Here is a 15,011-nt window from a genome sequence, read left to right as displayed (position 1 = left end):
CAGAAATCATAAGACTTGTTCTTCTTTCTGCTCCTTTTCATTCTGGTATTGTGGTGCTTTTGTTTTTTGCTTTTCTGTTTTTCTTTTAAATTAATGAAATAAATATAAAAAAAAAAAAAAAAAAAATGCAACAGAAACAACCACAAACCAGAAAAAGTTGGGACTGTATGTAAAATGAAGATAAAAATAACAATGTTGCACTATTCCCAGTTTCTCCACTCACAGAAGCCAAACATTCTTCCAGAGTTGTGTAATTATACTATGATTGTAGAATATAAGGGGGGAAAAAAATAGACAATACGTATATTCGTCAATCGCAATTATTTGCCTGAAAATTAATCGTCTCCATAAATTCCTAATCGTGACAGCCCTATTTACATATCCACAATAATCAGATAACTGTTTGAAATTAGATAACTGATAATCAGATCTCCTGCGTTTACATGCACTTCAATAATCTGATAATCAGAAAACCCTGGATGGGATGATTTCAGTTCATAAGTTGGATTTCATTTGAAGTGGAGCAAAAAGAAACATTGTCTCTGTCTCTCTCTCTCTCTCTGTCTGTCTCAGAAATTAGTTCCTTCGAATGCAGAAACTTGCACAAGAATGAAATAAATCTGATTAATGGTATACAGTAAGGCTCTCCAAAACCATTATCTTATAAACCGGATACTTGCACTTACCAGACAAAAGCAAAAGTCCCAATGTTTTTATATGATTTTCCATGTAATAAACACTATATATACTGGATTTTGTATAATGGATTTTTGCTCACATTGGACTAAATTTTCTGTCCGAATGCAATGCATTTCCATTAAAAACCCCTCACATGTACAGAACAGAGCAGTCTGGATGTGCCCAGTAACAGAGGTACAAAATGAAGTTCAGCACTGACTCTCGCCAATTCGAGGGAAGTAGGACTCTATTTCCTTGATTTTAAAAACCGTGCTTAGACCTAGCTCCATGTGGCAGGCTGTAATTCAAGGCTGGTGATTATTAACAAAATACTGCTTGCTGCCTGTGCTGTAATATTTTAAGTTTCTCACACACATTCCTGGGTGTGGAGAACAAAAGACAAGCCCTTTAGATCAGAGCCCTCTGCCGCACCTGCTAAATGACGGAGAACACAAAAGGCTGTGACTGGTCACTTTTCTGGTTTCACTCCTTACTCTTCAATGATAGTTTAGTCCTGTCATATAAGTTTTTGCAGTGTGCATGCTGATTACATTCACATCATGGATCAAATAGAGGAATGTTTGGCAGAAAAATCCACAAATATGAACAACTTTACACCACAGTCTGAAAGACGCTCAAATGACCTGCAATTCATGGCTGTGATTGGAGAAATTGTGCACAATGCTAATTTTGCATTTTGTAACACCAGTTATCCATCTTCATGATGAAGTGGTATAGAGGAAGATTTTCTTAAAAAGAAGACCTGAAAGTTTAGCTACAAATTGCCAGAAGGTACATCTGAGATGCAAACCTAAATTTGATCTGTTTTGTGAAAGCATATCCTTCTTTGCTCTATTCCACTATGAAGCTAAGAGTGGTAATGCAAATGTGGTAAATGCTGTTATTGTGGTTCATGTTCATTTAACAGTGTTGTTAGCATTATTGAAATGTGTTTTTGTAGTTCGTGGTTTAGTTAAGTGTCATGTTGCTGGTATCATGAGTGAAAAGTGTATTGCATTTGTCTTCCACCACTGTCTGTGTTTGTGCATGTCTAAAAATAGAAACACCTGCTTGCGGCAAAATGCGGAAAAGACAAAAAGCTCTCCATGCGTGCGTATAACTTTGATCATGGACAAACTGTGGAGACCTGACATTTGCCCTTTGTTATGCTTATGTATTTTGGCTCAAGGATGAATGCTGCAAAAATGTAACATTGATAGGGCTAACATTTTTGGAGAAACTATGGATGTTGCTAATTACATTCTGGACTCGCACCATTCCAGCAGGGTGAAGTAAATCATCTTTCTATTACAAGCATGAGTGCATCCGGGATTTTATTTAGTAAGCTCAGTGCAAGTAAATAATAATAATAAAGAACAGGTTCAGCAGGAGGCAGGGCCAGCTGAAGAACCTGTGGCCAACCATGAGTTGCGTAACACCACAAACACGAGCTGTTCCATCTATCTGATGGATTACATAGTTGGTGAGGACATCCGCCTGCTCATGTGTGACCACGTCGTCCAAGGCCTCTCTGTTGGGACGTGGTTACAGGAAAACAGCATCTGCCTGATCTGCAGAGCTGACGTGTGACTGGCTTTTGAACTTTGTGCTGGTAACAATCTGGATAGTCTTTTTCCTTTTTTGTCCAGAGGACACGACGTCCATGATTTACAAAACAATTTGAAATGTGGACTCATCAGGCCACAGCACACTTTTCCACTTTGCATCTGTCCATTTCAAATGAGCTTGGACCCAGAGAAGGCGGTGGCGTTTCTGGATGTTGTTGATGTATGGCTTTGCACTTGTAGATGTCGCGACGAACTGTGTTAACTGACAGTGGTTTTCTGAAGTGTTCCTGAGCCCACGCGGTAAGATCCTTTACACAATTGGTTTTTAATGCCGTGCCGCCTGAGGGATCGAAGGTCACGGGCATTCATTGCTGGTTTTCAGCCTTGCCGCTTACATGTAGAAAGTTCTCCAGATTCTCTGAATCTTCTGATTATATTATGGACTGTAGATGATGGAATCCTTAAATTCCTTGCAATTGAACGTTGAGAAACATTGTTCTTAAACTGTTGAGTTTTTTTTTTTTTTTTTTTTTCCTTTCCACACAGTTGTTCACAAAGTGGTGATCCTCACCCCATCTTTGCTTGTGAACGGCTGAGCCTTTTGGGGATGCTCCTTTTATACCCAATACTCACCTGTTTCCAGTTAACCTGTTCACCTGTGGAATGTTCCATACAGGTGTACTTTGAGCAATCAACTGTCCCAGCTTTTTTGAAATGTTGCAGACATCCATTTCAAAATGAGCAAATATTTGCACAAAAACAAAGTTAATCAGTTTGAACATTAAATATCTCTTCTTTGTGGTGTATTCAGTCGAATATAGGTTGAAGAGGATTTTCAAATCATTGTATTCTGTTTTTATTTACATTTTACACAACCTTCCAACTTCATTGGAATTGGGGTTGTATGTATATGTACAATGACAATAAAGGCTCTATTCTGTTCTTGGAAAAAATATATGGATGACATGACAAAATGAAAACACTTATTTCCATTGTGGTCCATTTAAAAAGCAAATGACAAAATAAAAGTAAAAATAATAATTATTATACCATGGTCAGTGTCTAACTGGCGTGCATTATTTTTGTGTATACGCACACGTAGTTCGGCAAGTTAAGTCACTGTTATAATCACTCTGCTCTGGTCGTCACCAAATCAACGCGCAAATCAGTTGGCGCAGATCAGCTGTGTTTTGACAGGTGAATGACAAATGCGATAAAACACGGATTTCCAAGTGAATTTTAATATTTTTGGCCAAAATAAAACGTTTGAGGAATGGAAAGAGGAGGAGAGCAAACGAGAAGAACAGCAAAAGCAACGGCGTAAAGATTTAACATTGGACGAACTGTACAAGATTGAAGACAGGAAAGAAGAAGAGAATGGTTCTATCCTTGCGGGCTGCCGGTGCGCTCCTCATGAAAACAGCGAGCGTAGTTTCTGGACCTGTTGCCAGAGTTGGCCGCAGCTTCACACAGCAGAGAGTGGGGCGGTGTGAGTGGCCAGCTGCTGCGCTTACCGAGCCCACAGACTCGGTAAGCGCATCAGAGACAAAATATCTTGAGACTGTTATAAAATAGTCCCAAATATTCACAAATTTTGATCAATTTCTGTTAACTTGTGTTAGCTCACTGTGTGGGACCATGGTATAAGCGGATTAAACAACGAGAAGCCGTGCATTATACGGTTTGAATGCACTTTGCGGAGTAACACCACTCTGCTTCACGTCGTGGTGTTTTAGATTCTGCGTCATGCTTTCAAACCGTATAATGCATGGCTTCTCGTTGTTTAATCCTTACTAATAATAAAATAAGTGTGTATATGATAACAAGAACCTAAATAACTTATAAGTACATTAAGACTGTATATTTTAAATTAACAATTAAAAAAAAATTATGTAATTAAAAGGGGGAATAAAAGGGTTGCATTCTTCTAAAAACTGGTGAGGTCACAGGTTCTAAAAACACTCTGGACATGGACACCATTCTAACTTGCAAAAACTTTGCACAATTTATTACCACCCTTGAAAAATGTCAGCTACCTATTTTATAAACACTACCCAATCTAGAGACCATGGATCCCCACGGGCAACACACTAGGGCTGTTGGACCTGCGTCTTGACATGCCATACCAGCCACGAGAATGATTATCTTGGTAAATGAAAAGTGCTTGCTGACGAGTACTTCAGAGTTTGGGAACAAAATTCAAGGAAATTAAAGCTTTTGTGCGTATATATTTGATAGGTTTTGAAAACCATAATGAATTATAAACTCTTTTCTTTTTCTAACTTTTATCCAGGTGCAGAAGAGAAGATAGTAGCGGAGTTGCGGGAGGTGTATGACCCTGTGGCCCCTGACTTCCATTTGCAGGCTCTAATTAGATCGGCTGGTAAACTGGTGCTACTGGACAAACTGTTGCCACGCCTTAAGGCTGGTGGCCACAAAGTGCTCATCTTTTCCCAGATGGTGCGCTGCTTAGACATCTTAGAGGACTACCTCATCAACAAGAGGTATTAATGTCATCCTGTGGATACCTAGGTAGAAATACAGAGATTTGATAGTGAGTTATTGGTCTTTTTTCTTCTTATTGCCCCCCCCCCCCTTTTTTTTTTTTTTAGATACCTTTACGAACGGATTGATGGCAGAGTACGAGGAAATCTGCGACAGGCCGCCATTGATCGCTTCAGCAAGCCTGATTCTGATCGTTTTGTCTTCCTGCTGTGCACACGTGCAGGTGGCCTCGGTATTAACCTGACTGCTGCTGACACCTGTGTTATATTTGACTCTGACTGGAACCCTCAAAATGACCTGCAGGTACAGTATTGTACTGTTCTGTCTAAAATTCACTTTCCAGAGGTTTGAGAAGCAAAGACAACATAGGCAACTTCATACAAATGACTTGACACTGTATAAATACAGACAGATGTTTATTAGTGGGACAACACAGTAAAAACATTGTACATTTTGTGATAAAAGCACCAAATTTGGCACAGATGTAGCCAAAGATATTTAAAATAAAAGTCAATATTGAGCCATCGTGAATTTTCATTGTTACTCATGGCAGCCATTTTTCAAAATGAAAATTAAAAAAATGCTCCAGTCATATTGAAAAATATATCACATTATTTGTCTGATTGTAAAGATTCCGAAAAGGTATAGATTGGCTATGAGTGAATGTTATGGAGTAAATCAGGCAAAAGCTATTACAAAGGTCACTTTCAGTTTGTACTGGGGTTTAAAACTTAGGGCCCCTTCACACATAATACGATTAAGTACAAATCAGAGCGGAACAGCTCATATGAGTACACCATGAAAACATCGAGCTGATGAGCAAACGTGAACGAACCCCCGGCGACGGTGTCATGCATGCGACTGTGTGGTAACGGACCAAATGGCGTTTGTTACGGCGTATTTCTGCTGATACGTGACTGAAAGTGGCGCATTTGTTGCACTGTTGGCTTGTCATATAGTCCTGCGCCGATCCTGGCCCAACACGCATGTCCTGTCAGACAGACGTGACATTCAGATCGCCTGTTGCGTGTCCACATGAACTGACGGTCCCGTTCTCCAGCCCGTCGCAAAAGCGACATATGTTTTTATGGATTTCCACGAGGACAGCAAGCACACACAACAAAACATGGTACGTGTTCTGTAGCTGTGACGTCCAGGACCAGAGATATCTCGACAGCTGTTGGCAGCCAGCGATGCCCCCTTTCCGTTCAGCGCACAGACCAAGGTGTCACTCTTGGTCAGATGAGAGGCGCCTCGCCTGTGGGGAGCATGGGAACCACACACATGCACGTGTTGGGGGGAGGGGGAGCGCACGAAACACGTGCACACATGTTGTTGGGGGAGCCAACACTCTGGCACTCCACATACATACTTGGCAACTTCACAGTCGTGGGGGCTCTTAGACAAATTTCACCACCATCTCGAAAGTGATTGTCTGCTGAGTGTTGTCATGCTGACAGCACGAATGGCCACACATTTTCCTGGCCACAAGTGCCAGGCAAGCGGTGTTAGATGTTCGTGTGTCACATGGAATTAGGTGGACATCTGCCACGAGAGGGATCAAATGGGCTCTCACAGGGCACACTCTGCTTTCAGCCACTGGTGTGTGCAAATAGTTGTAGCAACAGGTGTACGAGGCGCTAGGCAGCTCCAGTTTTACACGTATTGCATACGATTCCTGCTTCATGCACAGTTCGACCACATTCGTACTATGTGTGAAGGGGCCCTTAAAGCTGCTCTAATTTTGTTCAAAAAGTGAGGTAGCTCCCTATATGCCTCACAGCTTTGAAACTGCTCATGCCAGGCTAACCTTTAGTGTAGAGTTTAGAAATGTTGGCAGCTTTGCTGTATCTAGTGTCATCTGGCTTCCACAAAGGCCTCAAAATGCCAGAAAACCCAAATTAGATATGTTCCGTTATATCACAAACCATCATACAAAAAGTTCTATAGCCAAGCTGGTATAGTTCTTTGATTTTGAACTAATCAAAGATACGAACGACATGTACAATTTCGAAGGTGATTGTTAACGTTCAAAGTTGGTAGAAAACACCGTTTTGATGATATATGAAAAATTCGCAAATATTTCCAAAGGCTGCAGCTTCAAACATTTTCAAGATACAGACCTAATATTTGGCATTTCACCCTCACTTTGGAATGTGATTATAAAATTGACAAAAGAAAGCTGAGGGGTGACCTGAGAATTTTTTTCAAAACTGGGTGATTTCAGATACAACCCCTGGCAATAATTATAGAATCAGTGGCCTCGGAGGATGTTCATTCAGTTGTTTAATTTTGTAGAAAAGAAAGCAGATCACATACATGACACAAAACTAAAGTCATTTCAAATGGCAACTTTCTGGCTTAAAGAAATCAGGAAAAAAAAATTGTGGCAGTCAGTAACGGTTACTTTTTTAGACTAAGCAGAGGGGAAAAAAATATGGACTCACTCAATTCTGAGGAATAAATTATGGAATAACCCTGTAAATTTCCATTCCCAAAACTAACACCTGCATCAAATCAGATCTGCTTGTTAGTCTGCATCTAAAAAGGAGTGTGATCACACCTTGCACTGTTGTTGCACCAAGTGGACTGACATGAATCATGGCTCCAACACGAGAGGTGTCAATTGAAACAAAGGAGAGGATTATCAAACTCTTAAGAGGGTAAATCATCACGCAATGTTGCAAAAGATGTTAGTTGTTTACAGTCAGCTGTGTCTAAACTCTGGACCAAATACAAACAACATGGGAAGGTTGTTAAAGGCAAACATACAGGTAGACCAAGGAAGACATCAAAGTGTCAAGACAGAAAACTTAAAGCAATATGTCTCAAAAATCGAAAATGCACAACAAAACAAATGAGGAACGAATGGGAGGAAACTGGAGTCAACGTCTGTGACCGAACTGTAAGAAACCGCCTAAAGGAAATGGGATTTACATACAGAAAAGCTAAACGAAAGCCATCATTAACACCTAAACAGAAAAAAACAAGGTTACAATGGTCTAAGGAAAAGCAATCGTGGACTGTGGATGACTGGATGAAAGTCATATTCAGTGATGAATCTCGAATCTGCATTGGGCAAGGTGATGATGCTGGAACTTTTGCTTGGTGCCGTTCCAATGAGATTTATAAAGATGACTGCCTGAAGAGAACATGTAAATTTCCACAGTCATTGATGATATGGGGCTGCATGTCAGGTAAAGGCACTGGGGAGATGGCTGTCATTACATCATCAATAAATGCACAAGTTTTCGTTGATATTTTAAACACTTATCCCATCAATTGAAAGGATGTTTGGGGATGATGAAATCATTTTTCAAGATGATAATACATCTTGCCATAGAGCAAAAACTGTGAAAACATTCCTTGCAAAAAGACACATCGGGTCAATGTCATGGCCTGCAAATAGTCCGGATCTTAATCCAATTGAAAATCTTTGGAAGTTGAAGAAAATGGTCCATGACAAGGCTCCAACCTGCAAAGTTGATCTGACAACAGTAATCAGAGAAAGTTGGAGCCAGATTGATGAAGAGTACTGTTTGTCACTCATTGAAGTCCATGCCTCAGAGACTGCAAGCTGTTATAAAAGCCAGAAGTGGTGCAACAAAATACTAGTGATGTGTTGGAGCGTTCTTTTGTTTTTCCTCAGAATTGAGTGATTCCATATTTTTTTTTTTTCCCTCTGCTTGGTCTAAAAAAGTAACTGTTACTGACTGCCACAATTTTTTTCTTTCCTGATTTCTTATAGTGTTTCTTAAAGCCAGAAAGTTGTCATTTGAAATGACTTTAGTTTTGTGTCATGTCTGTGATCTGCTTTTTTTTCTACAAAATTAAACAACTGAATGAGCATCCTCCGAGGCCGGTGATTCCATAATTTTTGCCAGGGGTTGTAGCTATCAACACTGAACAATGGATGTTGCTAATTGCATTCTGGACTTACATGCCATTCCAGCGGGTGGCATTAAATCTTTATATTTAAAGCGTCAGTGTATGCGTACATAAGTGATTTTATTTAGTAAGTTCACTTTCAGTATATAATATAATTGTAAATACGTTACAAATACATGGATGACACAAGAAAGTAAAAACGTTTATTTCCATTGGGGTCCATTTAAAAAATCAAATGACAAAATAGAAGTAATAATAAAATAATAATAAGAGTGTATATCATAACAAGAAGCTAAACAATTTATAAACACATTAAGACGGTAAATTAACATTAAAGAATATGTAATTAACAGAAAATAGAAGGGTTGAGTTCTTGTAAAAAGTGAAGCACTGTAAATACTTTCCAGATGCACTGTAATGCACGCAAACAATATGGCAGGGCATAGGCCTTTTTTCTTTGATTTTGCAGGCCTATAGTTTTCTTGAATGAATGAGTTTATTCAGCATACAATTCAACAACAAAAAAACTCATAACAAAGCAACTTTACAAAGGTACTGCGTGGCCGAAAGGGTGAGGGCAGAAGCAAAGCTTATAAATACCCACCCCTTATACTAAAAAATAAGAAATCAAACCCGAAAGTAATAACAAATCAGTAGGCCTAAGTCTTCAACTATAGCATGCAATTTTGTTATTCTTGTAATGTCTTTTAAAGCCTACTAACGTACCAACTACTTTAATATTGTCAGGACACTTGCTGCAGATGTTAACACCTTTGACAGATACACACTGACTTTTTGCAGTTCGGATCCTTGATTTCTCAAAAAATTAAATTCCTCTCAAATTATAACTGGAGTCCATTCCTCTCAAATTATAAATGGAGTCCCTCAGTTTAAACAGATCCTGGACATGTGGCAGCAGTTCATTTTTAACTTTATACATAATTTGTATTGTAATGTAATCAACCAAGTCCCAGAATTTTAGAATATGTAAACAGGCAAACAATGGATTAATTGGCTCGCAATATGATTTGTTACAAATAATTCTTACAGCTTTCTTTTGCAACAAAAATATTGGATTAGTATTAGTTTTATATGTATTTCCCTATACCTTAATACAGTAGGTCATGTATGGAATGAGCAATGAATGATATAAAATCGTTAATGAGTGTTGGGAAATTAAATCTTGTGCTTTATGCAGAATTGCAATGGCTTTTGACATTTTGGATTTAACAAAATTAATATGCATTTTCCAGCTCAGTTTATCATCAATAACACCACCAAGAAATTTTATATCAGTTACTGTTTCTGCAGGAACTCCTGGACTTGTTTCCAGATATAATACACTTTGTCTTACCACAGTGGAGCGATAATTTGTTTGAATCAAACCACTGTTTAAACTTCTGTAGCTCTTTCTCCATCATGTCCAAGGTCTGTCCCAAGTGATCCCCACTACAAAACACAGTCGTATCATCAGCAAACAAAATACAAATGATGGACCTGGAAACCAAACATATGTCATTAATATACAGAAGAAACAACAACGGCCTCAGAACTGAACACTGGGGCACCCCACAAGTAATTTTCATGAGTTCAGAATTTGTCCCACCAATATATACACACTGGTATCTATTGTATAAATAGCTAACTATCCAATCATATGCCAGTTCCCTGATACCATACCTCTGCAGTTTGTCCAATAGCACAGTATGGTCTATAGTATCAAATGCCTTCTGAAAATGAAAAGAAACCCCAACAGAATATTGCTTATTTTCAATTGCATTTGTAATCTGTTCAACAAAATCAATTACAGCCAGTGAAGTAGTGCAATTCTTTCTAAAACCATATTGCTGTTCGCTAAGATTGTGATGTTTAGTTATGAACTCATATAACCTCTTTAAAAATACCTTTTCCTAAATTTGGGAAAATTGTGGCAGGAGTGAGATTGGTCCATAATTTGAGAAGACATGTTTGTTTCCAGATTTAAACAATGGTATCACTTTACAATCGATAATATTTTTAATCAAAGACATATCAAAATTATCACTATCAGTTGTTTTTTTTTTCCCCTTGAGTTTACAATGTCAGTTATGTCATAGTCATCAGTTTCTTTAATGAACATTGAATCCTGAATTTTATTAATTGTTTTACAATAATCCAAAGAACGCAGTCCAGAAGATACAATCGAATCATCTAAATTTTTACACACATTTACAAAGTAATCATTAAAATGACCTCCTATAGCTTTATTTTCCTTAACAACTGTACCAGTGCTTGTGTAACAAAGGGCAGGATATTCTTTAACACCTTTTCTCTTATTTATGACTTCATTTAAAATCTAGCAAGTACCCTTAATGTTTTTATTTTTTCCAATAAATGACTATAATACTGCCTTTTACAAGATTGTATAATGTTAGTTAGCTTATTTTTATATATCTTACATCTTTCTCAGCATCAAATGTTCTTGGTTTTAAGAATTGCTTGTACAGAAATTTTTTATTTTTCTGTGCATTTTGCAGTCCCTTAGTAGTCCAAGGTTTGTTAACATTTTGCTTATTTCCAACATTTGACACCAAAGGGCAATGTTTATCATATAAATTGGAGATAATGGAAATTAATGACTCATAAGATTGATCAATGTCCTCAGTGTAAATGTCACTCCAGTTTTGATCCCTTAAGTCCATTCTAAGATTTTCCAAAGTTTCCTCTGTTATTTTCCTTTTGAAATTTATACTTTCAGTATGGTCAATTTTGTCAACTAAAGAATTTAAAACAAACAAAAAAAAAAAAACAGCAAATGATTTCTGATATCACTATTAAGTAATTCCCCCTCTAAATTCCCCACGGTAACATTTGTAAGTATATTTTCAATAAGTGTCGCTGTATTTGCAGTTATCCTAGTGGATGAGTAATTACTGGATACATCCCCAAACAAACCACTGAATTTATAAATTCAGTTATGTATTTGACCATGAGGCTTTAAGAAGTCTATGTTGAAGTCTCCACAAACAAATACAGACTTATTATTTTTAATAGTGTTGTACATCTCAATCAACTTTCCACAGAAGTTTTTATGTTGATCCTGGTGCTCTGTAAACACAACTTACAATTATATTTTTGATTTTTCGCATTGTAATTTCCAAAGTGTCACATTCCATGACATTTTCCAAAGAAAAATACGTTTTGAATGATTTCACAGTGATAAGCAGAATTAACAAAGTGTAACACCACCACTCCGTTTGTTCATCCTATTTTATCGGAAAGAAATCATAACCCTCAAACTGGACAATGTCCATATGCTCCTCTATCAACCACGTCTCAGAAATTGCGATAACTGAAAAATGTTTATTTGCACTATTTAAACAATCCTGAATTTTTGACAAGTTCATGGAAAGACTTCTGCTGTTAAAATGTATGATGGAGAATGTTCCATTTAACACAGTAAATTTGCTAATTTGTTCCTCAGAAAAATAATTGCAATGATAAGTAATATTTTTAAGAAAAAACAATCTGCATCTATATTATATTCAATATATTGAAATCTATGTTCAGTGTAATCAAAAAATTTTAAGTGGAGTAAATTGAGTAAGAATCAGTGTCATAAAAAAAAAAAAAAATTGTAATCCACAAACCAAAAATGCAGCTAAACAATGTCTAGCTGCTAGATGTGAATATATTTGTGATATAAGTTTTTGCAAAAATTTTTCCCCTAGTGAAAGAAAACAAACAAATCACCACAAAATAACATCACAAGGTAAACGAAAAAGAACCAATAATAAGCATTGTTCTCCTTAGGAAGCAATCACTTAAATTTTTCCAGATCTTAGAGCTCTCTTATTATTATAATTTTTGCTATCTCCAGAGATCCATTTAATTTAATCCATACGTCACAGTTCCTGGTCCAAGTTGCTTGTTTTTTGTTTTTTTTTTTATGAGCTCTGGCTTGCCTCACAATATCTGCATTCTTCTTTGTCAAATGTTCGTTTACGTACACCTCAGTTCCTATTAGCTTTTTGTTTGCCTTAACTATTCATTCTGAAGTTTTCCTGTTTGCAAACCGGATAATAATAAGTGGTTTAGACTTTTTTATCTTTTTTTGTAATTGAAGGACAGCCTGCAATATCATTGTTGTTGATGTGGATGTCCTGAGATGAAAAAAAGTTAATGATCTGTTGCTCCAGGGAGTGAATTTCTCCCGGAGTGTCTTTATCCATGCTGGTACCACTGCTGAGAGCAGCAGCCCTGGCATATGATCGCTGTTTAATGTTCAGTTCCTGACACAATCACCTCATCCTCGGACACAATCACCTCATCCATTCATGGGCTCTCAAAGTGTCCTCCACTTCCTCTACAGTTTCTCCTCGTTTTAAGAATTTTTCAGTTTTTCATTTTTAAGAATTGGCTCATGCTTTGGAGTAAGTCTCTTGACAATGCTAACTGCACCAATCCAACATCCTCTTTTTCCAGGCCCCAGCACGGTGCCACCGTATTGGTCAGTCTAAAGCAGTCAAGGGTACCGTCGATTACAGGAATTCCTATGAAAGAGAAATGCTGACAAAGCAAGTCTCAAGCTTGGCCTGGACCGGTGCCGTCCTGCAGAGCATGCGTGGCAACCAAGGGAGAGCAATGTCAATGGAGTAAGAAAAAATACTAGTCACTCCCAGAGTAGATTTTAGTTTGGCCAGTCTCTTTTTTATTTCCACCCCAAACAGCTTTCTTGAATCTCATTGACAACATTGTTTTCTGTCACTCCTTAACAGATCCAGCAGTTTTCCAAGAAGGAGATTGAGGACCTCCTGAGGAAAGGAGCTATGCTGCCATCATGGATGAAAATGATGCGGGCAGTCGCTTCTGTGAGGAGGAACATTGACCAGATCCTGCAGCGTAGGGCCACTACTATCACCATTGAGAGCGAGGGAAAGGGCTCTACATTCTCCAAAGCCAGCTTTGTAGCCGCAGAGAATCGCACGACATTGCCTTGATGACCCAGAGTTTTGGCAGAAGTGGGCCAAGAAAGCTGACATTGACACGACTCCCTGACCGAAAGGTAAACCCAGTGAATAAAATGATCTCTGACTAATTTAGCTTTTCATCCTATTTTTATTCTAGTTTTTCATTATCAGTTTTTGTTCTGTTCCATTCTCGAAGGTCTAAATGTACCTAGGGACGAAAGTTCTCCATCATTACGATGGGTGGCCATCAATTGGGCTGCCAAAATGCAGGTTTTGTGCTGACATTAGTCTTGACGAAAAATCAAGGGTGACGCAAGATCTAAAATTTACCAAAATGTTTTTCAAAATGTTAAAAAAATCAAATCAAAATGTTTAGAATAACATCTCTGTTTTTGTTTTTTTGTTTTGTTTTTCCTCCTCCTGGCAGCTAGTGTGTGTGTGTGTGTGTGTGTGTGTGTGTGTGTGTGTGTGTGTGTGTGTGTGTGTGTGTGTGTGTGTGTGTGTGTGTGTGTGTGTGTGTGTGTGTGTGTGTGTGTGTGGTGTGTGTGTGTGTCACAGCGCGGTGACGACCAACACAGTGAGCAGAGTGCACTTGTACAAACATATTTTAAAACTTTTCTCTTCTTTCATTGTTTGCTCTAAGTGTCTCTGTGTGTGTCCTCACTGTGGTTAAACTAAAAACGTGACCTGTAATGTATTAACAACAAACACTAAGCCCCCCCCCCCCCAAAAAAAAAACGCCTAAAATCTCTGAGGATGACACGTTGTAAAATTCTTCTCATCTCTCAATCAGTTTACGCTCTCCACATAAATACACAAATTCTTTGTTGTTGCTGCTTAGGCTGCAAACCAGATGCGAATCCAGACAGTGTTATTGTGGCGAATGTCCTCCATAACATCCCTTGATTAAAGTTTCACTTCTGAAACCATTTTTCGTACTACCACTACTAATAATAATAATATTTTAACAACTAAAATATTTAAATCAGAATTACTCTGGGCCTTAGTTCTACCAAAGTTCTGGACTAAGTTGAATTAATAAGACATGATAAAAATAAATGTAGTTAATTCAGCTTTTATGCATAACTAAAATGGGATGTGAAACTATCTTTTTTTTTTTTTTTAATGTAATGTTTAAGCTCCGGCACTACTAGGTCTGTCTGAGGTTCTAGCTTTAAAATCAGGTCAGTTAGGATGAGAGAAGCCAAAAATAGGAAAATGATTAGTTGCTGTGGTTAGTAATCTTGTCAAACAACGTCAGTTGTGATATAAATTTTGGTTAAAGGCAAAGAAAATGTGGTGAAAATATGCAAAATAAATACAAATACAACACACATTAAGCAGTACAACTAAATTGGGGGGGATTGGGGTAAGAAAACTGTCTTCAAAAAACCCTCCAGATTGCAACCCTGGACATAAATAA

At 37.9% G+C, this 15,011-nt stretch overlaps 1 protein-coding gene across 1 annotated transcript in view; it reads left to right on the top strand.

Moving 5' to 3' along the window:
* chd8 (chromodomain helicase DNA binding protein 8) overlaps nt 1-15,011 on the top strand; it is a 127,770-nt gene that overhangs the window by 56,258 nt on the left and 56,501 nt on the right. The window contains 2 exon segments of the mRNA XM_034184112.1: nt 4,540-4,750; nt 4,859-5,054. Of these exon segments, the coding sequence (XP_034040003.1) occupies nt 4,540-4,750; nt 4,859-5,054 (407 nt within the window).

The sequence above is a fragment of the Thalassophryne amazonica genome, chromosome 12 (genome assembly GCF_902500255.1).
Source record: "Thalassophryne amazonica chromosome 12, fThaAma1.1, whole genome shotgun sequence".
In the NCBI taxonomy this organism is placed as follows: Eukaryota; Metazoa; Chordata; class Actinopteri; order Batrachoidiformes; family Batrachoididae; genus Thalassophryne; species Thalassophryne amazonica.
The sequence above is the reverse complement of the archived record's forward strand: the minus strand, read 5'-3'. Positions and strand labels throughout refer to the sequence as shown.